Raw genomic sequence first — 27,595 nt, 5'->3', positions numbered from 1 at the left:
GTGAAAGTGAAAGTAAAGTGTGAAACTCCACCACCCTTTTCCTCCGTTATTTCTGGAACAGACGTCGTGTTACATTCTGTTCGTTGACAAATTAGTCTTTCAACTGTTTTGGTTTATTTTAATAAACTCCTAATAGTTTTATTCACCAGTTACAAACAGCTTTACCTTGGAGTCAGACTTGTTTTGTTAGTGAAATGAAGACCTTTCCGACCTCGGCGGTCTGGTGTTTTGGGATTCTGTTCATCAGTGTTTTATTGAAAACGACAGGTAGGCCACAACATTATTCCTTCATTATTTAGCCTGTAGGCTATTTTATTATCTGAACATAATATTAACAAGAAAGAAACGGGGAGAATTCAAGTTCAGGCTCAAAACCGAGTGCAGGAAATGTAGATGTCTTGTCGTCTGATCAGACAGGACAGTTTGGGTGTGGTGGTGCTATAGGGTGTCCGTGGCAGAGAAACACTATTTATTTTAACGTCACTTCGATACGGCAGTGACTTGTTCGTAGCAGGTTAGGAGAAGTTACGATGTAGGTTAGGACAAATAGTTAGGTTAAGAAAAGGGTTAGCGAAAATGTAGGTTAGGATTGTGAGTTAAGTTTAGGTAAAGTGTTAGCGAAAATGCTCTCCTAACTTGTTACGAAAATCGTAGCTGTATCGAAGTGGCGCATAAAGTAGAGGGTGTTAAATTGTTAGGCTAAAGGAAGTGTAGCCATGTTTATGACTAAAAAGAGGAGACGTTTTACCATCTGAGTTGAAGAGACACACAGAATTCAGAAAGTAAAACGTCTTCTCTTTTCAGTCATAAATATGGCTACAACCAAGGAAGTGTAGACTCACCAGGTCGAAATAATGAAGGTTAGATTTGGGAACAAGGGTTATGTTTAAAATGAGCTAAAATATGTGGAATTTTTGCCATACTGCTCACACCTGTCTAGCTAGTCCACAACTGACAGTGAAAGTCACATTAATGTTATATGATCAAATGTTCTTTAGACAATTTCATATTGCAAGTTGAAATATTAACTACAGCCTATTTATTTAGTTTACATTGTTTGCAAACTCATGTGACACGTATTAATGCCAAATTAACACGCAAAACAGGCACACACACAAAAAAAACGTCTATACAATTGAAGTCGGGAGTTTACATACATTTAGGTTGGAGTCATTAAAACTCATTTTTCAACCACTCCCAAATTTCTTGTTAACAAACTATAGTTTTGGCAAGTTGGTTAGGACATCTGCTTTGTGCAGGACACAAGTAATTTTTCCAACAATTGTTTACAGACAGATTATTCCACTTATAATTCACTGTATCACAATTCCAGTGGGTCAGAAGTTTACACTAAGTTGTCTGTGCCTTTAAACAGCTTGGAAAATTCCAGAAAATGATGTCATGGCTTTAGAAGCTTCTGATAGGCTAATTGACATCATTTGAGACAATTGGAGGTGTACCTGTGGAGGTATTTCAAGGCCTACCTTCAAACTCAGTGCCTCTTTGCTTGACATCATGGGAAAATCTAAAGAAATCAGCCAAGAACAATTGTAGACCTCCACAAATCTGGTTCATCCTTGGGAGCAATTTCCAAATGCCTGAAGGTACCACGTTCATCAGTACAAACAATTGTACGCAAGTATAAACACCATGGGACCACGCAGCCGTCATACCGCTCAGGAAGGAGACGCGTTCTGTCTCCTAGAGATTACGTACTTTGGTGTGAAAAGTGCAAATCAATCCCAGAACAACAGCAAAGGACCTTGTGAAGATGCTGGAGGAAACGGGTACACATGTATCTATAGCCACAGTAAAACGAGTCCTATATCGACATAACCTGAAAGGTCGCTCAGCAAGGAAGAAGCCACTGCTCCAAAACCGCCAAACCTGACTCAGTTACACCAGCTCTGTCAGTAGGAATGGGCCAAAATTCACCCAACTTATTGTGGGAAGCTTGTGGAAGACTACCCAAAACGTTTGACCCAAGTTAAGCAATTTAAATGCTACCGAATACTAATTGAGTGTATGTAAACTTCTGACCCACTGGGAATGTGATGAAAGAAATAAAAGCTGAAATAATTCTATCCACTATTATTCTGACATTTCACATTCTTAAAATAAATTTACTAGGATTAAATGTCAGGAATTGTGAAAAACTGTATGTAAACTTCCAACTTCAACTGTATATATTTTTTTAGCTAATGGGGGCGTGCTTGGTCCTCCCTTTCCTGTAGTCCACAATCATCTCCTTTGTCTTGATCACTTTGAGGGAGAGGTTGTTGTCACCACCGGCCAGTTCTCTGACCTCCTCCCTATAGGCTGTCTCGTTGTCGGTGATCAGGCCTACCACTGTTGTGTCATTGGCAAACTTAATGATGGTGTTGGAGTCGTGCCTGGCCATGCAGTCATGAGTGAACAGGGAGTACAGGAGGGGACAACCAGACCGAGCACGCCCCCATTCTCATCGACGGGACTGTAGTGGAGCAGGTTGAGAGCCTCAAGTTCCTTGGTGTCCACATCAACAACAAACTAGAATGGTCCAAACACACCAAGACAGTCGTGAAGAGGGCCTATTCCCCCAAGGCACTACAGAGGGTAGTGCGCACGGGCCAGTACATCACTGGGGCTAAGCTGCCTGCCATCCAGGACCTCTACGGCCCTAAAAATTGTCAAAGACCCCAGCCACCCCAGCCATAGACTGTTCTCTCTACTACCGCATGGCAAGTGGTACCAGAGTGCCAAGTCTAGGACAAAAAGGCTTCTCAACAGTTTTTACCCCCAAGCCATAAGACTCCTGAACAGGTAATCAAATGGTTACCCGGACTATTTGCATTGTGTGCCCCCCCCCCCCAACCCCTCTTTTTACGCTGCTGCTACTCTCTGTTTTTCTTATATGCATAGTCACTTTAACTATACATTCATGTACATACTACCTCAATCAGCCTGACTAACCGGTGCCTGTATACAGCCTCTCTACTGTATATAGCCTCTCTACTGTTATAGCCTCTCTACTGTATATAGCCTCTCTACTGTATATAACCTCTCTACTGTATATAGCCTCTCTACTGTATATAGCCTCACTACTGTATATAGCCTCTCTACTGTATGTAGCCTCTCTACTGTATATAGCCTCTCTACTGTATATAGCCTCACTACTGTATGTAGCCTCTCTACTGTATGTAGCCTCTCTACTGTATATAGCCTCACTACTGTATATAGCCTCACTACTGTATATAGCCTCTCTACTGTATATAGCCTCTACTGTATATAGCCTCACTACTGTATATAGCCTCTCTACTGTATATAGCCTCTCTACTGTATATAGCCTCTCTACTGTATATAGCCTCTCTACTGTATATAGCCTCTACTGTATATAGCCTCTCTACTGTATATAGCCTCTCTACTGTATATAGCCTCTCTACTGTATATAGCCTCTCTACTGTATATAGTCTCTCTACTGTATATAGCCTCTCTACTGTATATAGCCTCTCTACTGTATATAGCCTCTCTACTGTATATAGTCTCTCTACTGTATATAGCCTCTCTACTGTATATAGTCTCTCTACTGTATATAGCCTCTCTACTGTATATAGCCTCTCTACTGTATATAGTCTCTCTACTGTATATAGCCTCTCTACTGTATATAGCCTCTCTACTGTATATAGTCTCTCTACTGTTTATAGCCTCTCTACTGTATGTAGCCTCTCTACTGTATATAGCCTCTCTACTGTATATAGCCTCTCTACTGTATATAGCCTCTCTACTGTATATAGCCCCTCTACTGTATATAGCCTCTCTACTGTATATAGCCTACTGTATATAGCCTCTCTACTGTTATTTTTCACAGTCTTTTTTATTTCTTTACTTACCTATTGTTCACCTAATACCTTTTTTGCACTGTTGGTTAGAGCCTGTCACCTTTTAAAAATAAAATAAACTTTCGTTTGGTTTGGCGCTGAAAAGAAATCTCTGCTGTTGGGACAGCTTTAGGTGGGCCCTAACCGTTTGTGGGAAACGTTTGTCACCGTTATAGTGCAATGAATGAGTTGTTTAGTGTTGTGTAGTGGCTTTGTTGGCATGAATCAAAAAAAATTGGAGAGTTTTCCCCACCAAGATTTAAATGCTGAAATCGCCACTGGAAGAGATACAAAGAATTCAGATCGTAAAACGTCTTCTCTTTTAGTCATAAATATAGCGAAAGCCAAGTATATGTCACCAGGTCGAACAAGGGTTATGTTACAGTGCCCATTAGAGGACTCATCTTTATATCTGTGCCATAATATTGTCTGGTCAACATACAGAGTGCTGGTGGAAGCCCTAAATGGCGCTGCACATGCTTAAACAGCCTATTGGCCACTAGAGGCCTCTGTCATTCTCTATGGTAATGCCTTGTGACCCCTGTGACTGCTGTGAAGCAGGCAAGAAGAACTAAGTACTTCCGGGTCACATATTTCTGGATATCTTCAGAATAAGACTCCCGTCCTCTATACTTTGTAAAGTAATATTTAGGGTGAAAATGTGCACAATTATCGATATATTTTGTACTAGTTATCATACAAAGAATGATTACAAGTTTTTTTACGAGATATTATGTGATTTTTTTTTTGTATTTGATTATTTCAAGCCTAATGGTCAACAGTGTGTTTTGTGTGTGTAGGTACTCCTATCATCTATTACACAGTTTAATAGTAACCTATAGCAACATGATCTTTAACATTCCATCTACTGATCACAGTGTTTCTTTCCATTGTTCAACCAGTCTCACCTAAACACCTGCTAGTATCCTGCTAGTCCGCCTGGGTTAATTTAACCAAGTTGGATGCTCACGTTAGCTAACTAGCTAGCTACCACAGCTAGGTTTGACTTTTTCTAGCTAGTATCCTGCTAGTCCGCCTGGGTTAATTTAACCAAGTTGGATGCTCACGTTAGCTAACTAGGAGATAGCTACTGTAGTACCTGTTGGTCTGCCCATTGTTTTTTTCGCTCTCTCTCTGTGTGTGTGTGACTGCTTTTCAAAGCCCCTTCCCTTTCATAGATAAGACAGAGCACTTTCATGATGTGATCTGGTTCTGGAAGTGTGTGTGTGCAAAGACAAAGGACACAAGTCATACAGTGTGTGAGAAAGTAATCAGTTGGTGATAGAGGTCGACCGACTAATCAGAATGGCCGATTAATTAGGGCCGAATACAAGTTTTCATAACAATCGGAAATTTGTATTTTTGGGCTCCGATTTGCCGATTTTTAAAAATGTATATATACAGTATATCACAAAAGTGAGTACACCCCTCACAGCCATTTTCCCTCCCCGGTGTCATGTGACTCGTTAGTGTTACAAGGTCTCAGGTGTGAATGGGGAGCAGGTGTGTTAAATTTGGTGTCATCGCTCTCACACTCCCTCATACTGACTGGTCACTGGAAGTTCAACATGGCACCTCATGGCAAAGAACTCTCTGAGGATCTGAAGAAAAGAATTGTTGCTCTACATAAAGATTGGCCTGGGCTATAAGAAGATTGCCAAGACCTTGAAACTGAGCTGCAGCACAGTGGCCAAGACCATACAGAGGTTTAACTGGACAGGTTCCACTCAGAACAGGCCTCGCCATGGTCAACCAAAGAAGTTGAGTGCAGCGTCATATCCAGAGGTTGTCTTTGGGAAATAGACGTATGAGTGCTGCCAGCATTGCTGCAGAGGTTGAAGGGGTGGGGGGTCAGCCTGTCAGTGCTCAGACCATACGCCGTACACTGCATCAAATTGGTCTGCATGGTTGTCGTCCCAGAAGGAAGCCTCTTCTGAAGATGATGTACAAGAAAGCCCGCAAACAGTTTGCTGAAGACAAGCAGACTAAGGACATGGATTACTGGAACCATGTCCTGTGGTCTGATGAGACCAAGATAAACTTATTTGGTTCAGATGGTGTCAAGCGTGTGTGGCGGCAACCAGGTGAGGAGTACAAAGACAAGTGTGTCTTGCCTACAGTCAAGCATGGTGGTGGGAGTGTCATGGTCTGGGGCTGCATGAGTGCTGCCGGCACTGGGGAGCTACAGTTCATTGAGGGAACCATGAATCCCAACATGTACTGTGACATACTGAAGCAGAGCATGATCCCCTCCCTTCGGAGACTGGGCCGCAGGGCAGTATTCCAACATGATAACGACCCCAAACACACCTCCAAGACCACCACTGCCTTGCTAAAGAAGCTGAGGGTAAAGGTGATGGACTGGCCAAGCATGTCTCCAGACCTCAACCCTATTGAGCATCTGTGGGGCATCCTCAAACGGAAGGTGGAGGAGTGCAAGGTCTCTAACATCCATGATGCTCCGTGATGTCGTCGTGGAGGAGTGGAAGAGGACTCCAGTGGCAACCTGTGAAGCTCTGGTGAACTCCATGCCCAAGAGGGTTAAGGCTGGAAAATGATGGTGGCCACACAAAATATTGACACTTTGGGCCCAATTTGGACATTTTCACTTAGGGGTGTACTCACTTTTGTTGCCAGCGGTTTAGACATTAATGGCTGTGTGTTGATTTACAGTGGGGAGAACAAGTATTTGATACACTGCCGATTTTGCAGGTTTTCCTACTTACAACGCATGTAGAGGTCTGTAATTTTTATTTTTATTTTTATATTTATTAATTACTTAAAAATTATACAATGTGATTTTCTGGATTTTTGTTTTAGATTCCGTCTCTCACAGTTGAAGTGTACCTATGATAAAAATTACAGACCTCTACATGCTCTGTATTTTGAGGGGACAGCAAATTTACACTGTTATACAAGCTGTATTTTATACGTATGGGAGTAAAACGGTCACACTGTAGAGCCCTGCATCACAAATATATTTTAGCTGTAAATGCATGGTAGATAAGGATGGTGTTTATTTTGGATAACTGTAAAGATCACACTTCTAAATGCATTTGACTATCTCAACATGGCTTCCAGTTACTTCCTTATGCTGTCAATATGGCTGTTGTATCATGTAGTTTGACTATACTTTTTTATATTAATATCTGTATAGTCTAATTAATATCTATATAGTTTAATATCTATATTGTTTAACCTCACTAGGACGATAGCGTCCCACCTCGTCAACAGCCAGTGAAACTGCAGGGCGCCAAATTCAAAACAACAGAAATCCCATAATTTAAATTCCTCAAACATACAAGTATGTTACAACATTTTAAAGATACACTTGTTGTAAATCCAGCCAAAGTGTCCGATTTCAAAAAGGTTTTACGACGAAAGCACACCAAACGATTATGTAAGGTATGAGCCAAGTCACAGAAAAAGACAGCCATTTTTCCAGCTAAAGAGAGCAGAAAACAAAAAGCAGAAATAGAGATAAAATGAATCACTAACCTTTGATGGTCTTCATCAGATGACACTCATAGGACTTCCTGTTACACAATACATGTATGTTTTGTTCGGTAAAGTTCATATTTATATCAAAAAATCTGAGTTTAGGCAAGACGCTACTGTCTCATTTGGCAAAAAGCCTGAGAAAATGCAGAGCGCCAAATTAAAATTAATTACCATGAAAATTACTATAAAGTCAAACTTTCATTAAATCACACATGACAGATACCAAATTAAAGCTACACTGGTTGTGAATCCAGCCAACATGTCAGAATTCAAATAGGCTTTTCAGCGAAAGCATACAATGCTATTATCTGAGTATAGCACCATAGTAAACAAAAGAGAGAAGCATAGTTCAACCCTGCAGGTGCGACACAAAACGCAGAAATAAAAATATAATTCATGCCTTACCTTTGACGAGCTTCTGTTGTTGGCACTCCAATATGTCCCATAAACATCACAAATGGTCCTTTTGTTCGATTAATTCCGTCGTTATATATCCAAAATGTCCATTTATTTGGCGCGTTTGATCCAGAAAAACACAGGTTCCAACTTGCTCAAACGTGACAACAAAATATCTCAAAGGTTACCTGTAAACTTTGCCAAAAAATGTCAAACTACTTTTGTAATACAACTTTAGGTATTTTTTTAAAGTTAATAATCGATAAAATTGAAGACGGGATGATCTGTGTTCAATACAGGATTAAAACCAACTATAGCTAGCTTTCTGCTCACAAACAGGACACTTCGAGTGACTCTCGTTCAAAATGGCCGTACTTCTTCATTACACAAAGGAATAACCTCAACCAATTTCTAAAGACTGTTGACATCCAGTGGAAGCGGTAGGAACTGCAAGCATATCTCTTAGAAATCTGGTTTCCATATGAAAACTCATTGAAAAGAGACTGACCTAAAAAAAGAAAAAATCTGAATGGTTAGTCCTCTGGGTTTTGCCTGCCAAATAAGTTCTGTTATAGTCACAGACATGATTCAAACAGCTTTAGAAAATTCAGAGTGTTTTCTATCCAAATCTAATAATAATATGCATATCTTATCTTCTGGGGATGAGTAGCTGGCAGTTTAATTTGGGCATGCTTTTCATCCAAAATTCCGAATGCTGCCCCCTACCCTTGAGAAGTTAAGGCACTGCATCATATACCATCAGAACCTGTTAATAAAGACGTGACCTATACACTTTACTGATACAAAGTAAATGTTCAACAGTGATTGCGAATGGGACCCTAGGATTACTTACAATATGCAATTTCATCTTTCTAGATATTCTGCATAACAGAATCAAATATAATAACTATTATAAGTATAACATTACTGTTACATCAAAAACACCAACTCTTTTCTTATGAGATTATCATGCGGTCAAAACTCAACAGTGAGAATGCACTTTTTAAAATACAGGAAGGTTGTATAGTTTACCTCCATCTGATCTAGTCAGAATACAGGAAGGTTATATAGTTTAACATCTGATCTAGTCAGAATACAGGAAGGTTATATAGTTTAACACCATCTAGTCAGAATACAGGAAGGTTATATAGTTTAACACCATCTAGTCAGAATACAGGAAGGTTATATAGTTTAACACCATCTGATCTAGTCAGAATACAGGAAGGTTATATAGTTTAACACCATCTGATCTAGTCAGAATACAGGAAGGTTATATAGTTTAACACCATCTAGTCAGAATACAGGAAGGTTATATAGTTTAACATCTGATCTAGTCAGAATACAGGAAGGTTATATAGTTTACCATCTGATCTAGTCAGAATACAGGAAGGTTATATAGTTTAACACCATCTAGTCAGAATACAGGAAGGTTATATAGTTTAACACCATCTAGTCAGAATACAGGAAGGTTATATAGTTTAACACCATCTGATCTAGTCAGAATACAGGAAGGTTATATAGTTTAACACCATCTGATCTAGTCAGAATACAGGAAGGTTATATAGTTTAACACCATCTAGTCAGAATACAGGAAGGTTATATAGTTTAACATCTGATCTAGTCAGAATACAGGAAGGTTATATAGTTTAACATCTGATCTAGTCAGAATACAGGAAGGTTATATAGTTTAACATCTGATCTAGTCAGAATACAGGAAGGTTATATAGTTTAACACCATCTAGTCAGAATACAGGAAGGTTATATAGTTTAACACCATCTGATCTAGTCAGAATACAGGAAGGTTATATAGTTTAACACCATCTGATCTAGTCAGAATACAGGAAGGTTATATAGTTTAACACCATCTAGTCAGAATACAGGAAGGTTATATAGTTTAACATCTGATCTAGTCAGAATACAGGAAGGTTATATAGTTTAACATCTGATCTAGTCAGAATACAGGAAGGTTATATAGTTTAACATCTGATCTAGTCAGAATACAGGAAGGTTATATAGTTTAACACCATCTGATCTAGTCAGAATACAGGAAGGTTATATAGTTTAACATCTGATCTAGTCAGAATACAGGAAGGTTATATAGTTTAACACCATCTAGTCAGAATACAGGAAGGTTATATAGTTTACCACCATCTGATCTAGTCAGAATACAGGAAGGTTATATAGTTTAACACCATCTAGTCAGAATACAGGAAGGTTATATAGTTTAACACCATCTGATCTAGTCAGAATACAGGAAGGTTATATAGTTTAACATCTGATCTAGTCAGAATACAGGAAGGTTATATAGTTTAACACCATCTAGTCAGAATACAGGAAGGTTATATAGTTTAACACCATCTGATCTAGTCAGAATACAGGAAGGTTATATAGTTTAACACCATCTAGTCAGAATACAGGAAGGTTATATAGTTTAACATCTGATCTAGTCAGAATACAGGAAGGTTATATAGTTTAACACCATCTAGTCAGAATACAGGAAGGTTATATAGTTTAACACCATCTAGTCAGAATACAGGAAGGTTATATAGTTTAACACCATCTGATCTAGTCAGAATACAGGAAGGTTATATAGTTTAACACCATCTGATCTAGTCAGAATACAGGAAGGTTATATAGTTTAACACCATCTAGTCAGAATACAGGAAGGTTATATAGTTTAACATCTGATCTAGTCAGAATACAGGAAGGTTATATAGTTTAACATCTGATCTAGTCAGAATACAGGAAGGTTATATAGTTTAACATCTGATCTAGTCAGAATACAGGAAGGTTATATAGTTTAACACCATCTGATCTAGTCAGAATACAGGAAGGTTATATAGTTTAACATCTGATCTAGTCAGAATACAGGAAGGTTATATAGTTTAACACCATCTAGTCAGAATACAGGAAGGTTATATAGTTTAACACCATCTGATCTAGTCAGAATACAGGAAGGTTATATAGTTTAACACCATCTAGTCAGAATACAGGAAGGTTATATAGTTTAACACCATCTGATCTAGTCAGAATACAGGAAGGTTATATAGTTTAACATCTGATCTAGTCAGAATACAGGAAGGTTATATAGTTTAACACCATCTGATCTAGTCAGAATACAGGAAGGTTATATAGTTTAACACCATCTAGTCAGAATACAGGAAGGTTATATAGTTTAACATCTGATCTAGTCAGAATACAGGAAGGTTATATAGTTTAACACCATCTAGTCAGAATACAGGAAGGTTATATAGTTTAACACCATCTGATCTAGTCAGAATACAGGAAGGTTATATAGTTTAACACCATCTGATCTAGTCAGAATACAGGAAGGTTATATAGTTTAACATCTGATCTAGTCAGAATACAGGAAGGTTATATAGTTTAACACCATCTAGTCAGAATACAGGAAGGTTATATAGTTTAACACCATCTAGTCAGAATACAGGAAGGTTATATAGTTTAACATCTGATCTAGTCAGAATACAGGAAGGTTATATAGTTTAACATCTGATCTAGTCAGAATACAGGAAGGTTGTATAGTTTAACATCTGATCTAGTCAGAATACAGGAAGGTTGTATAGTTTAACATCTGATCTAGTCAGAATACAGGAAGGTTATATAGTTTACCATCTGATCTAGTCAGAATACAGGAAGGTTATATAGTTTAACACCTGATCTAGTCAGAATACAGGAAGGTTATATACACTGCTCAAACTACTTTTATGTTGCTGCATGATACTGATCTAATGATTCAGGAATAATTCAATATCAGAGATATTATATACACTGCTCAAAAAAATTAAGGGAACACTTAAACAACACAATGTAACTCCAAGTCAATCACACTTCTGTGAAATCAAACTGTCCACTTAGGAAGCAACACTGATTGACAATAAATTTCACATGCTGTTGTGCAAATGGAATAGACAAAAGGTGGAAATTATAGGCAATTAGCAAGACACCCCCAATAAAGGAGTGGTTCTGCAGGTGGTGACCACAGACCACTTCTCAGTTCCTATGCTTCCTGGCTGATGTTTTGGTCACTTTTGAATGCTGGCGGTGCTTTCACTCTAGTGGTGAGCATGAGACGGAGTCTACAACCCACACAAGTGGCTCAGGTAGTGCAGCTCATCCAGGATGGCACATCAATGCGAGCTGTGGCAAGAAGGTTTGCTGTGTCTGTCAGCGTAGTGTCCAGAGCATGGAGGCGCTACCAGGATACAGACCAGTACATCAGGAGACGTGGAGGAGGCCGTAGGAGGGCAACAACCCAGCAGCAGGACCGCTACCTCCGCCTTTGTGCAAGGAGGTGCACTGCCAGAGCCCTGCAAAATGACCTCCAGCAGGCCACAAATGTGTATGTGTCTGCTCAAACGGTCAGAAACAGACTCCATGAGGGTGGTATGAGGGCCCGACGTCCACAGGTGGGGGTTGTGCTTACAGCCCAACACCGTGCAGGACGTTTGGCGTTTGCCAGAGAACACCAAGATTGGCAAATTCGCCACTGGCGCCCTGTGCTCTTCACAGATGAAAGCAGGTTCACACTGAGCACATGAGCACTGAGCTAGCCTGCATGTTATGTCTAATGGCAGCCTGCAGTACCCCAGTTGGCCTTCAACTTGAGTTACTTAATGAGAGGGGGCAGCACTGAGCTAGCCTGCATGTTATGTCTAATGGCAGCCTGCAGTACCCTGGTTGGCCTTCAACTTGAGTTACTTAATGAGAGGGGGCAGCACTGAGCTAACCTGCATGTTATGCCTAATGGCAGCCTGCACTACCCCGGTTGGCCTTCAACTTGAGTTACTTAATGAGAGGGGGCAGCACTGAGCTAGCCTGCATGTTATGTCTAATGGCAGCCTGCAGTACCCCGGTTGGCCTTCAACTTGAGTTTCTTAATGAGAGGGGGCAGCACTGAGCTAGCCTGCATGTTATGTCTAATGGCAGCCTGCAGTACCCCGGTTGGCCTTCAACTTGAGTTACTTATTGAGAGGGGGCAGCACTGAGCTAGCGTGCAACGTCACTTCCTGGAGTAGCTCAAACTGTCTACATAAATCTCCCACATGAGACGCCATCTTAACCGCCTTCATTTGGCTTCAATGCACGATTGAGTCTTCACATAAGAATGAATGGTGTCATGTGGGCCAGAATCCATGGAACAACAGGAAGTTACCAGGTATCTTTAACTGTGTGTCGTTTGTTTTTCTCCAGGGTCGTCTGAGGTTCAGGTTGTTGGACCGGCTGACACAGTCGTTGCCTTAGCTGGTGATGACGTCATTCTACCATGTTCCCTGAAACCCAGTGTCAGTGCTGAGGACATGGTAGTGAAGTGGACAGGATTGGACCTGAAAACGAAAAACGTCCATCTTTACCGTGACGGTCGAGACTCCAACAAGGATCAGTCTCCATCCTACAGGGGAAGAACATCATTGTTTCAAGAAGAACTGAAGAACGGCATTGTCTCCTTAAAGCTGACCAGAGTTACTCTCTCTGATGCTGGAAGCTACAAGTGCTTCATTCCAACACTGACCAGCCAGGTGAAGGAAACCACCGTTCAACTCTTTGTTGGTGAGTCATGAACACTGGAGATGTGATCAGAGGTTGTATTGGTGAATCTGGCTAAATGATTGGCTGCTAAAATATCAACATGTCTTCCTCCTCATATCATCATTCCTTCCTCTGTTATAGATCATGTATTCAGCTGGTCTTCCTCCCTCATCATTACTTCCTCTGTTATAGATCATGTATTCAGCTGGTCTTCCTCCCTCATCATTCCTTCCTCTGTTATAGATTATGTATTCAGCTGGTCTTCCTCCCTCATCATTCCTTCCTCTGTTGTAGATCATGTATTCAGCTGGTCTTCCTCCCTCATCATTCCTTCCTCTGTTATAGATCATGTATTCAGCTGGTCTTCCTCCCTCATTGTTCCTTCCTCTGTTATAGATCATGTATTCAGCTGGTCTTCCTCCCTCATCATTCCTTCCTCTGTTATAGATCATGTATTCAGCTGGTCTTCCTCCCTCATCATTCCTTCCTCTGTTATAGATCATGTATTCAGCTGGTCTTCCTCTCTCATCATGTATTCAGCTGGTCTTCCTCCCTCATCATGTATTCAGCTGGTCTTCCTCCTCATCATTCCTTCCTCTGTTATAGGTCATGTATTCAGCTGGTCTTCCTCCCTCATCATTCCTTCCTCTGTTATAGATCATGTATTCAGCTGGTCTTCCTCCCTCATCATGTATTCAGCTGGTCTTCCTGCCTCATCATTCCTTCCTCTGTTATAGATCATGTATTCAGCTGGTCTTCCTTCCTCTGTTATAGATCATGTATTCAGCTGGTCTTCCTCCCTCATCATGTATTCAGCTGGTCTTCCTCCCTCATCATTCCTTCCTCTGTTATAGATCATGTATTCAGCTGGTCTTCCTCCCTCATCATTCCTTCCTCTGTTATAGATCATGTATTCAGCTGGTCTTCCTCCCTCATCATTCCTTCCTCTGTTATAGATCATGTATTCAGCTGGTCTTCCTCCCTCTGTTATAGATCATGTATTCAGCTGGTCTTCCTCCCTCTGTTATAGATCATGTATTCAGCTGGTCTTCCTCCCTCATCATTCCTTCCTCTGTTATAGATCATGTATTCAGCTGGTCTTCCTTCCTCTGTTATAGATCATGTATTCAGCTGGTCTTCCTCCCTCATCATTCCTTCCTCTGTTATAGATCATGTATTCAGCTGGTCATCCTCCTTCCTCTGTTATAATCATGTATTCAGCTGGTCTTCCTCCCTCATCATTCCTTCCTCTGTTATAGATCATGTATTCAGCTGGTCTTCCTCCCTCATCATTCCTTCCTCTGTTATAGATCATGTATTCAGCTGGTCTTCCTCCCTCATCATTCCTTCCTCTGTTATAGATCATGTATTCAGCTGGTCTTCCTCCCTCATCATGTATTCAGCTGGTCTTCCTCCCTCATCATTCCTTCCTCTGTTATAGATCATGTATTCAGCTGGTCTTCCTCCCTCATCATTCCTTCCTCTGTTATAGATCATGTATTCAGCTGGTCTTCCTCCCTCATCATTCCTCTGTTATAGATCATGTATTCAGCTGGTCTTCCTCCCTCATCATTCCTTCCTCTGTTATAGATCATGTATTCAGCTGGTCTTCCTCCCTCATCATGTATTCAGCTGGTCTTCCTCCCTCATCATGTATTCAGCTGGTCTTCCTCCCTCATCATTCCTTCCTCTGTTAGAGATCATGTATTCAGCTGGTCTTCCTCCCTCATCATTCCTTCCTCTGTTATAGATCATGTATTCAGCTGGTCTTCCTCCTTCCTCTGTTATAGGTCATGTATTCAGCTGGTCTTCCTCCCTCATCATTCCTTCCTCTGTTATAGATCATGTATTCAGCTGGTCTCCCTCCCTCATCATTCCTTCCTCTGTTATAGATCATGTATTCAGCTGGTCTTCCTCCCTCATCATTCCTCTGTTATAGATCATGTATTCAGCTGGTCTTCCTCCCTCATCATTCCTTCCTCTGTTATAGATCATGTATTCAGCTGGTCATCCTTCCTCTGTTATAGATCATGTATTCAGCTGGTCTTCCTCCCTCATCATTCCTCTGTTATAGATCATGTATTCAGCTGGTCTTCCTCCCTCATCATTCCTTCCTCTGTTATAGATCATGTATTCAGCTGGGCTTCCTTCCTCTGTTAGAGATTATGTATTCAGCTGGTCTTCCTCCCTCATCATTCCTTCCTCTGTTATAGATCATGTATTCAGCTGGTCTTCCTCCCTCATCATTCCTTCCTCTGTTATAGATCATGTATTCAGCTGGTCTTCCTGCATCATCATTCCTTCCTCTGTTATAGGTCATGTATTCAGCTGGTCTTCCTGCATCATCATTCCTTCCTCTGTTATAGATCATGTATTCAGCTGGTCTTCCTCCCTCATCGTTCCTTCCTCTGTTATAGATCATGTATTCAGCTGGTCTTCCTCCCTCATCGTTCCTTCCTCTGTTATAGATCATGTATTCAGCTGGTCTTCCTCCCTCATCGTTCCTTCCTCTGTTATAGATCATGTATTCAGCTGGTCTTCCTCCCTCATCATTCCTTCCTCTGTTATAGATCATGTATTCAGCTGGTCTTCCTCCCTCATCATTCCTTCCTCTGTTATAGATCATGTATTCAGCTGGTCTTCCTCCCTCATCATTCCTTCCTCTGTTATAGGTCATGTATTCAGCTGGTCTTCCTGCATCATCATTCCTTCCTCTGTTATAGATCATGTATTCAGCTGGTCTTCCTCCCTCATCGTTCCTTCCTCTGTTATAGATCATGTATTCAGCTGGTCTTCCTCCCTCATCATTCCTTCCTCTGTTATAGATCATGTATTCAGCTGGTCTTCCTCCCTCATTGTTCCTTCCTCTGTTATAGATCATGTATTCAGCTGGTCTTCCTCCCTCATCATTCCTTCCTCTGTTATAGATCATGTATTCAGCTGGTCTTCCTCCCTCATCATTCCTTCCTCTGTTATAGATCATGTATTCAGCTGGTCTTCCTCCCTCATCATGTATTCAGCTGGTCTTCCTCCCTCATCATTCCTTCCTCTGTTATAGATCATGTATTCAGCTGGTCTTCCTCCCTCATCAGTCCTTCCTCTGTTATAGATCATGTATTCAGCTGGTCTTCCTCCCTCATCATTCCTTCCTCTGTTATAGATCATGTATTCAGCTGGTCTTCCTCCCTCATCAGTCCTTCCTCTGTTATAGATCATGTATTCAGCTGGTCTTCCTCCCTCATCAGTCCTTCCTCTGTTATAGATCATGTATTCAGCTGGTCTTCCTCCCTCATCATTCTTTCCTCTGTTATAGATAATGTATTCAGCTGGTCTTCCTCATCATTCCTCCCTCTGTTATAGATCATGTATTCAGCTGGTCTTCCTCCCTCATCATTCCTTCTTCTGTTATAGATCATGTATTTAGCTGGTCTTCCTCCCTCATCATGTATTCAGCTGGTCTTCCTCCCTCATCATTCCTTCCTCTGTTATTGATCATGTATTCAGCTGGTCTTCCTCCCTCATCATTCCTTCCTCTGTTATTGATCATGTATTCAGCTGGTCTTCCTCCCTCATCATTCCTTCCTCTGTTATAGATCATGTATTCAGCTGGTCTTCCTCCCTCATCATTCCTTCCTCTGTTATAGATCATGTATTCAGCTGGTCTTCCTTCCTCTGTTATAGATCATGTATTCAGCTGGTCATCCTCCCTCATCAGTCCTTCCTCTGTTATAGATCATGTATTCAGCTGGTCTTCCTCCCTCATCATTCCTTCCTCTGTTATAGATCATGTATTCAGCTGGTCATCCTCCCTCATCAGTCCTTCCTCTGTTATAGATCATGTATTCAGCTGGTCTTCCTCCCTCATCATTCCTTCCTCTGTTATAGATCATGTATTCAGCTGGTCATCCTCCCTCATCAGTCCTTCCTCTGTTATAGATCATGTATTCAGCTGGTCTTCCTCCCTCATCATTCCTTCCTCTGTAATAGATCATGTATTCAGTTGGTCTTCCTCCCTCATCATGTATTCAGCTGGTCTTCCTTCCTCATCATTCCTTCCTCTGTTATAGATCATATATTCAGCTGGTCATCCTCCCTCATCAGTCCTTCCTCTGTTATAGATCATGTATTCAGCTGGTCTTCCTCCCTCATCATTCCTTCCTCTGTTATAGATCATGTATTCAGCTGGTCATCCTCCCTCATCATTCCTTCCTCTGTTATAGATCATGTATTCAGCTGGTCTTCCTCCCTCATCATTCCTTCCTCTGTTATAGATCATGTATTCAGCTGGTCATCCTCCTTCCTCTGTTATAATCATGTATTCAGCTGGTCTTCCTCCCTCATCATTCCTTCCTCTGTTATAGATCATGTATTCAGCTGGTCTTCCTCCCTCATCATTCCTTCCTCTGTTATAGATCATGTATTCAGCTGGTCTTCCTCCCTCATCATTCCTTCCTCTGTTATAGATCATGTATTCAGCTGGTCTTCCTTCCTCTGTTATAGATCATGTATTCAGCTGGTCTTCCTCCCTCATCATTCCTTCCTCTGTTATAGATCATGTATTCAGCTGGTCTTCCTCCCTCATCATTCCTTCCTCTGTTATAGATCATGTATTCAGCTGGTCTCCCTCCCTCATCATTCCTTCCTCTGTTATAGATCATGTATTCAGCTGGTCTTCCTCCCTCATCATTCCTTCCTCTGTTATAGATCATGTATTCAGCTGGTCTTCCTCCCTCATCATTCCTTCCTCTGTTATAGATCATGTATTCAGCTGGTCTTCCTCCCTCATCATGTATTCAGCTGGTCTTCCTCCCTCATCATTCCTTCCTCTGTTATAGATCATGTATTCAGCTGGTCTTCCTCCCTCATCATTCCTTCCTCTGTTATAGATCATGTATTCAGCTGGTCTTCCTCCCTCATCATTCCTTCCTCTGTTATAGATCATGTATTCAGCTGGTCTTCCTCCCTCATCATGTATTCAGCTGGTCTTCCTCCCTCATCATGTATTCAGCTGGTCTTCCTCCCTCATCATTCCTTCCTCTGTTATAGATCATGTATTCAGCTGCTCAGCACACAGCCTTTACAACACACTCCTCACACATCCAAACCTCCCACACTATCACACTGGCTGTGTCCCAATATTCATACTACCTACTGTTGATTCATAGTATTTTATAAAAAAAAATATGTAACCTTTATTTAAATAGGGAGTCACGTTGAGATGAAAATCTATGTTACAAGAGAGCCCTGTACACATTGCAATAAAAACAATATATTAAAACATACACGTGTATAAAACAATACAATTCATCACAATAAAAATAAAAATAAATATTTGTTTTATAAAAGCAATCCCATTCAACTACATAGAGGTCCTCAATCAGTAATGGAAACTGCCTGAGTGGCACCAGCACATCTAACTCTGCAGATTGTTCCACAAATTAGGGGCATATAAAAAAACTGGGGACTGGAGGGATCTAGTGTTATACATTCCAGTGAACGGGTTTGGTATCTTATTCATTTTTATCTTAATTAATGATTAATGATGTTACATATGGAGGGAGATTCTGTCAGACTTTGTAAATAAATACAAGAGAATGCAACACTCTTCTTACAAATAGAGAGGTCCATCCCACATTTATATACAGACTACAATGATGAGTCTTAAAATTGTCCCTTATTACGGAATGGTAGACGGTGTCCAAGGGTTTTAAAACATAAACATGTAAACAATATCAACAATATCCAATACAGGGAGAAGCGTTGTTTGAACAACTCCTATTTTTAATACTAAGGTATGATTTTATTTTGATATAAAAAAACTATCTTGGTTCTTAGCTTCTTAGTCAGATTTTCTATATGTGTTACGAAGGATAACGAAGGATAACTTGTCATCAATCCAGACACCCAGGTACTCCAGAAACAAGCTCAATTTGGGCTCCATTTATAGCACATATATGCAGGTCCTCAGGGTCAACACTCCGTGACCTACAGAACAGCTTGATTTTACTTAGTATTTACACTAATTTAAGATCTGTAAGTGATTTCTGAACTGAATCAAAGTCATGCTGAAGTCCACGAATGGCCTGATGCACTGAGGGTCAGCCCTAACCCTGACCATTACCCTAACCCTAACACTGACCCTAACCCTGAGGTGGCACAGGAATACAAAACTGTGTCTCTGCATAGAACTCTGCATAGAGATGAATGTTACACGTATTAACAGTGTTTCCTATGTCATTAATATACAAGGTGAATAATAATGGACCCGAAATCGAACCCTGATGAACACCTTTGTGAATCTCAAGAAATTCTGATTTAACCCCATCTATCAAGATGGCCTGAGTTCTGTCACTGAGATAATTCTGAAACCATAAACAGGCTGTATATCCCAGGACGACTCTTGATCATTTCTTCAGCAAAACAGAACAGTGTTGAATGCCTTTTGAACAAGGCAGCACAGTTCTTTTTAGCATCCATGGCAAGATCATTAACAACCGGTTGTTGTGGTAGTACTATGCCCAGGCCTAAACCCTGATTGGTTTATGGAGTGGCAGCATATATGCGGATTTCCATACTTCCTCATAACAATGTTAAATTAAAAATGTGGGCTACTGATTAAGCAATAAGGGGTGCTGCACAGTTAAGCAGACCAGGCTCCAAATGATCAGCCCCTGGGGAATTATCATGTCTAATGTTAACAAAGCAGCTTTTTTTCTGAAAAGGAACTCCTGACCAGCATTTTCAGTATAATTCAATAGATTTTCACCATCTACATCTTTTCAAGAGCTGGTTTTGAAATAGTACATTCAAATATAAAGCCTGAAATATAAAAAAAAAATATATATATATATAAAGCCTACAATGGTGATTAAATGCATTAATGATATCCATGTTGTCAGTAATGGGGCCAGAATCTAAATGTATTTATTTGGGGAGAGAAGAGGAGATACAACCCTTCAATGATTTAACAGCTTTACAGAATTTAGCTGGGTTCCCAGTACATTCAGATAGTGTATTAACAACATAATAATCTGATTTAGCTTTTTAACAAATTTTACACACAGATTTCTCAGTCACCTGAAAGTCTGGGCCTGAGTCTGTGAATCTAGCTTTGGCCCGGGCAGCATTTCTGTTGTGTTGAATACACTTCAGATAGCTTCAGATAGCTTCAGATAGCTCTGGACTGAAGCAATGGCAAGACCGATTTTTAATTCTCAGTTTTTTTAAAGGGAGCATGAATATCTACAATACAATTGAAAACATTTGTGAAGTGGTTCAGAGATACAATCAAAGTCACAAAAATAAAGGTCACAAAAAAGGCCTGTAAATTGAAATTGAAATAATTCCTCTTGTTGATAAAACGAGGTTTGGATCGAGGCATCCGTATATCCACATACAATGGGACAGTGGTCACTAATATCCAAAGCAAAGTTTGCTGCTTCAGTGTCCTTAGATATTTTTGTCAGATGTTACTATGGAATACTGAAGTATAATTACCAGCATTTCATAAGTGTCAAAGGCTTTTATTGACAATTACATGAAGTTGATTCAAAGTCAATATTTGCAGTGTTGACCCTTCTTTTTCAAGACCTCTGCAGTCCGTCCTGGCATGCTGTCAATTAACTTCTGGGCCACATCCTGACTGATGGCAGCCCATTCTTGCATAATCAATGCTTGGAGGTTGTCAGAATTTGTGGGGTTTTGTTATTCCCCCCGCCTCTTGAGGATTGACCACAAGTTCTCAATGGGATTAAGGTCTGGGGAGTTTCCTGGCCATGGACCCAAAATACCGATGTTTTGTTCCCCGAGCCACTTAGTTATCACTTTTGCCTTATGGCAAGGAGCTCCATCATGCTGGAAAAGGCACCAAACTGTTCCTGGATGTCACCAAACTGTCCCTGGATGGTTGGGAGGAGTTGCTCTCGGAGGATGTGTTGATACCATTCTTTATTCAAGGCTGTAATCCTTGGGAAAAATTGTGAGTGAGCCCACTCCCTTGGCTGAGAAGCAACCCCACACATGAATGGTCTCAGGATGCTTTACTGTTGGCATGACAAAGGACTGATGGTAGCTCTTACCTTGTCTTGTCCAGACAAGCTTTTTTCCGGATGCTCCAAACAATTGGAAAGGGGATTCATCAGAAAAAATGACTTTATCCCAGTCCTCAGCAGTCCAATCCCTGTACCTTTTGCACAATATCAGTCTGTCCCTGATGTTTTTCCTGGAGAGAAGTGGCTTCTTTGCTGACCTTCTTGACACCAGGCCATCCTCCAAAAGGCTTTGCCTCACTGTGCATGCAGATGCACTCACACCTGCCTGCTGCTATTCCTGAGCAAGCTCTGTACTGGTGGTGCCCCGATCCCGCAGCTGAATCAACTTTAGGAGACGGTCCTGGCGCTTGCTGAACTCTCTTGGGCGCCCTGAAGCCTTCTTCACAACAATTGAACCGCTCTCCTTGAAGTTCTTGATTATCCGATAAATGGTTGATTTAGGTGCAATCTTACTGGCAGCAATATCCTTGCCTGTGAAGCCCTTTTTGTGCAAAGCAATGATGACGGCACTTGTTTCCTTGCAGGTAACCATGGTTGACAGAGGAAAGAACAATGATTCCAAGCACCACCCTCCTTTTGAAGCTTCCAGTCTGTTATTCAAACTCAGTCAGCGTGACAGAGTGATCTCCAGCCTTGTCCTCGTCAACACTCACACCTGTGTTAACTTCTCTAGGATATGCCAAAAGCCAGAAAAAAATGTAGCGCGCCAAATTCAAATATATTACTATAAAAATAATCTTTCATGAAATCACACATGAAAGACACCAAATTAAAGCTACACATGTTGTGAATCTAGACAACATGTCTGATTTCAAAAAGAATTTACGGGGAAAGCACACCAAACGATTATGTACTCTCAGTACATAGCCACAGAAAAACAGCCATTTTTCCAGTCAAAGATAGTAGTCACAAAAAGCAGAAATAGAGATCAAATTAATCACTAACCTTTGATGATCTTCATCAGATGACACTCATATGACATCATGTTACACAATACATTTATGTTTTGTTCGATAATGTGCATATTTATATCCACAAATCTTGGTTTACATTGGCGCCATGTTCAGAAATACCTCCAAAATATCCAGAGAAATTGCAGAGAGCCATGTCAAATAACAGAAATACTCATCATAAACTTTGATGAAAGATACATGTTTTACATATAATTAAAGATACACTTGTTCTTAATGCTACCTCTGTGTCAGATTTAAAAAAAGAAAATTATGGAAAAAGCACACAATGCAATAATCTGAGACGGCGCTCAGATATAACAACATTTCTCTGCCAAGTTGGAGTCAACAGAAATACGAAATTACATCATACATATTCCCTTACCTTAGATGATCTTCATCAGAATGCACTCCCAGGAATCCTAGTTTCACAATAAATCGTTGTTTTGTTCGATTTTGTTCGATAACCTTTTATGGCTGCAGGGCGGTGCCGGTTCACTTATGACAACAGCCCGTCTAAGTGCAGGCCGCGAAATTCAAAAGATATTTTTTAGAAATATTTAACTTTCACACATTAACAAGTCCAATACAGCAAATGAAAGATACACATCTTGTGATTCCAGCCAACATGTCCGATTTTTAAAATGTTTTACAGCGAAAACACCACGTATATTTATGTTAGCTCACCACCAAATACAAAAAAGGACAGACATTTTTCACAGCACAGGTAGCATGCACAAAACCAACCTAACTAACCAAGAAACAACTTCATCAGATGACAGTCTTATAACATGTTATACAATAAATCTATGTTTTGTTCGAAAAATTTGCATATTTGAGGTATAAATCAGTTTTACATTGCAGCTACCATCGCAGCTACCGTCACAAATAGCACCGAAGCAGCCAGAGTAATTAGACACCAACGTGAAATACATAAATACTCGTCATAAAACATTTCTGAAAAATACATGGTGTACAGCAAATTAAAGACAAACATCTTGTGAATCCAGCCAATATTTCCGATTTCTTAAGTGTTTTACAGTGAAAACACAATATAGCATTATATTAGCTTACCACAATAGCCAGAAACACAAGCCATTTACCAGCAGCAAAAGTTAGCGATCGTAACAAACCAGCAAAAGATATATAATTTTTGACTAACCTTGATAAGCTTCATCAGATGACAGTCCTATAACATCAGGTTATACTTACACTTATGTTTTGTTCGAAAATGTGCATATTTAGAGCTGAAATCAGTGGCTATACATTGTGCTAACGTAGCATCTTTTTCCCACAACGTCCGGATATTTTTCTGCCACTCACATATTCTGACCAAATTACTATTCATAAACATGACTAAAAAATACATGTTGTATAGGAAATGATAGGTACACTAGTTCTTAATGCAATCGCCGTGTTAGAATTCTAAAAATAACTTCATTACGACATCCAGCTTCCGTTATAGCGACAGAGTGCCCAAAATCTGGGCGCAAACTAATAGTAAGCATGTTCCGACAGATATATGAAATAACATCATAAAATGGGTCCTACTTTTGATGATCTTCCATCAGAATGTTGTACAAGGGGTCCTTTGTCGGGAACAATCGTTGTTTGGTTTTAGAATGTCCTCTTCTCCAGTCAATTAGCACGGAAAGCTAGCAAAGTGGCGCAAAGCTCTCCTTCGTGAACAAACGCAGACAACGCAACACGCCTAACGTCCCGAAAAAATGTCAATAATCTAATAAAACTATATTGAAAAAACATACTTTACGATGATAGTCACGTTTATGAAATAAAATCAAAGCCGGAGATAGTAGCCGTCTATAACGACAGCTTTTCAGAAGGCAATCCCAGGGTCCTTTCTCGCGCCTTCCTGAAAACAATAAATTGGTGTCACGTCATGTCAAGAGCTTTTATTTGACCTCAGATCAAGTTATACACTCCATTTCTTCTCTCACTCCCTATTGACATCTAGTGGAAGGCGTATGAAGTGCATGTATACTAATACATATTAAGCACATTTATAGGCAGGCCCTGGAACAGAGCCCTCGATTTAAGATTTTTCACTTTCTGACAGGAAGTTTGCTGCAAAATGAGTTCTGTTTTACTCACAGATATAATTCAAACGGTTTTAGAAACTAGAGGGTGTTTTCTATCCAATAGTAATAATAATATGCATATTGTACGAGCAAGAATTGAGTACGAGGCAGTTTAATTTGGGAACGATTTTTGGGAAAGAATGTTGCTTCCAATGTAATTGTCTGCATCATTTCCAATCCCCCATATTTTTGGGGGTAAATATATATATCCATACACGTATGCATACATATACACATATATACATACACATACCTATAGACATACATACTTTTTTAAAGAATATACCTTTATTATTATTATTCCCCCAAAACCGACCACCCTCCCCTCAATTGAACTAATAAACACTTCTGCTTTTACCTTCAATTTATACATCTTATACACATTTTACAGACACGGTCTACTTTACAATAGTTCTCTCTTGTTTGTTTTTAGTCCTTCCTCTATTGTCCATCCAGTTTGATTTGTAACTGTGCTATTTCACAAAAGTTCCCTGTATGTTTTAATCATGTTATTAGTCCCTTCAGCTCCATTCAACCCCGCCCATCTATCTCGCAACATCATCCATTTCGGATTTTTATTTTTCAACTGTGCTGTGATGCTTCACAAAAGAATTGAACCTTCCTATTCTCATAGCTTCTACAGATTGTAAATTAAAAATACAATTTTTTGCTAAAATAATGATTATATTATTGATTGATTGACTATGGCTTTTCAAATCCCCCAGTAGTGCTATGTGCAGCATTAGTTCTAGGCAAATGTTGCAATTCTTCAGCCATTCCTGGACCTGTGACCAAAAACGAGCTACATATGGACAATACCAAAGTAAATGATCTAATGACTCTGCCTCCTCACAGCAGAATCTGCAGAGCTGGGAAGATTGTATCCCCCATATATATAACATTCTATTGGTTACAAGAATTTTGTATAATAATTTAAATTGAAAAAATGTGAAGTTTTGAACCCGGCGTTGTTTTGCGTATCAATTCATAAACCATGTGCCATGGAATGGGTACATCGAAAATCTCTTCCCAACTATTTAGCAATTTATATGGCACAGCTGTCAGTTTTTTGGTACTTAAATGAAATTGGTATATGTTTTTATTTATCACACTTTTCTTTAACCATTCATGTTCTTTAATACAGGGCCGACATACAAGTTCCTTACTTTTTCCCCTTCTACTTGCCGCTTCCATTTTGTGGTTATGCTGCAATTAATTGGTTGTAATTTTGGGTAGAGCAGACATATACCCCAAAAAACTACTTAAGGACTTTCAAGTATTTTTACTGAACTAGTGTCAGGATGGTTATTATTATTAGGGATGGTAGGGTGAGGGTGGGTGCCCCTGGTGTCTCCCTGATTACAGGGGAGAGGGGGTGTCCCTGGTGTCAGGGGAGGGTAGGGTGTCCCTGGTGTCTCCCTGGTTACAGGGAGGGTAGGGTGTCCCTGGTGTCTCCCTGATTACAGGGGAGGGTAGGGTGTCCCTGGTGTCTCCCTGATTACAGGGGAGGGTAGGGTGTCCCTGGTGTCTCCCTGATTACAGGGAGGGTAGGGTGTCCCTGGTGTCTCCCTGATTACAGGGGAGGGTAGGGTGTCCCTGGTGTCTCCCTGATTACAGAGGAGGGTAGGGTGTCCCTGGTGTCTCCCTGGAATACCTCTTTGGACCGGAAAGGAAATCACACTACAAACTATCACCCTCAGGCACTTAAGGAAATCATGAATGTCATGGATATATTGGAATTAGTGGATATATGGAGACTTAAATATCCTGACCTAGTGAGATGGCGGAGGCTTAATCAAGCTAGTCGTCTTGACTACTTTCTTATACCTTTCTCTCTGGCACCAAAAGTTAAAAAAGTGTTGATAGGGGATAGAATGCGGTCGGATCATCACATAATTGGCATATACAGTGGGGAGAACAAGTATTTGATACACTGCCGATTTTGCAGGTTTTCCTACTTACAAAGCATGTAGAGGTCTGTCATTTTTATCATAGGTACACTTCAACTGTGAGAGACGGAATCTAAAACAAAAATCCAGAAAATCACATTGTATGATTTTTAAATAATTAATTTGCATTTTATTGCAAGTTCGGTGATCTGTTTGTTCAAAGACCTTAGAAAGGCAGGGTAGGATATATATAGGTCTATAACAGTTTGGGTCTAGAGTGTCTCCCCAGCTTTCCAATCTTTAGGGATCTCGGACGATACGGTAAGAACAGACTAGTAATAGGGGTTGCAACAATGTCGGCGGTAGTGGTGGTAGTGTGATGGTTTGCTGCCTCTGGACGACTTGCCTTAATAGAAGGAACCATGAATTCTGCTCTGTATCAGAGAATTCTACAGGAGAATGTCAGGACGTCTGTGAGCTGAAGCTGAAGAGTAGATGGGTCATGCAGGGATCCAAAACACAATCAAGTTTACATGAAAATGGTTAAAAAGCTAAACATTGGATGTTTTGGAATGGCCTAGTCAAAGTGCAGACCTAATCCCAATTGAGATTTTGTGTCAGGTCTTGAAACGACCAGTTCATGGTTGAAAGCCCACAAATGTCACTGAGTTAAAGCAGTTCTGCATGGAAGAGTGGGTCAGACTTCCTCCACAGAGATGTGAGACTGATCAACAACTACAGGAAGCGTTTGGTTGGAGTCATTGCAGATGAAGGTGGCACAACCAGTTATTGAGTGTTAGGGGGCAATTACTTTTTCACACAGGTGCATTGGGTGTTGCATAACTTTTAATTAAATCAAGTATCCATTTTTTTTTGTTATTTGTAAACTGAGGTATCTGTTATCTATTTATTTGTTTGAAGATCTGAACATTCAGTATTAAAAATATGCAAAAATAGAGAATCAGAAAGGGGGCAAATACTTTTTAATGTATCTGTGTAGGTGTTGTGTCTCAGCCAGTGATCTCTATTATTGGAACCAAAGACTGGGGGGTGGTCCTGAAGTGTGAGTCTGGAGGCTGGCTTCCTGAACCTAAGATGGAGTGGCTGGACAGTTCTGGAACCATCCTCCCTGCTGATGGACCTCCAGAGAGACACAGGGACTCAGAGGGCCGCTACGCTGTGAGACGACATGTCACCGTGAACAAGACTGACACCAACAGGTTCACCTGTAGAGTTAATCAGACGGAGATCAACCACCTGAAGGAGACAGAGATTCATGTCCCAGGTGAAGTCTTCATTGGTTAA

At 40.4% G+C, this 27,595-nt stretch overlaps 1 protein-coding gene across 1 annotated transcript; it reads left to right on the top strand.

Annotated features, from left to right (window-relative positions):
* On the top strand, window positions 1–27,595 carry LOC120041696 (butyrophilin subfamily 1 member A1-like). The gene is made up of 3 exons (XM_038986564.1): window positions 1–267; window positions 12,966–13,322; window positions 27,291–27,595. The coding sequence occupies exons 1-3, from the start codon at window positions 195–197 to the stop codon at window positions 27,593–27,595; spliced, it is 735 nt and encodes a 244-aa protein (XP_038842492.1). The 5' UTR covers window positions 1–194.

This window comes from Salvelinus namaycush, unplaced genomic scaffold (genome assembly GCF_016432855.1).
Source record: "Salvelinus namaycush isolate Seneca unplaced genomic scaffold, SaNama_1.0 Scaffold51, whole genome shotgun sequence".
Classification (NCBI taxonomy): Eukaryota; Metazoa; Chordata; class Actinopteri; order Salmoniformes; family Salmonidae; genus Salvelinus; species Salvelinus namaycush.
This window is presented reverse-complemented; position numbering and strand designations above follow the sequence as displayed.

Excerpts from the sequence above, each read along its gene's own strand:
- LOC120041696 (XM_038986564.1), top strand. The coding sequence starts at position 195 with ATGAAGACCTTTCCGACCTCGGCGGTCTGGTGTTTTGGGATTCTGTTC. Across the intron at positions 268-12,965 it reads TGTTTTATTGAAAACGACAG|GGTCGTCTGAGGTTCAGGTT; the intron begins GTAGGCCACAAC and ends GTTTTTCTCCAG. Across the intron at positions 13,323-27,290 it reads CACCGTTCAACTCTTTGTTG|GTGTTGTGTCTCAGCCAGTG; the intron begins GTGAGTCATGAA and ends GTATCTGTGTAG.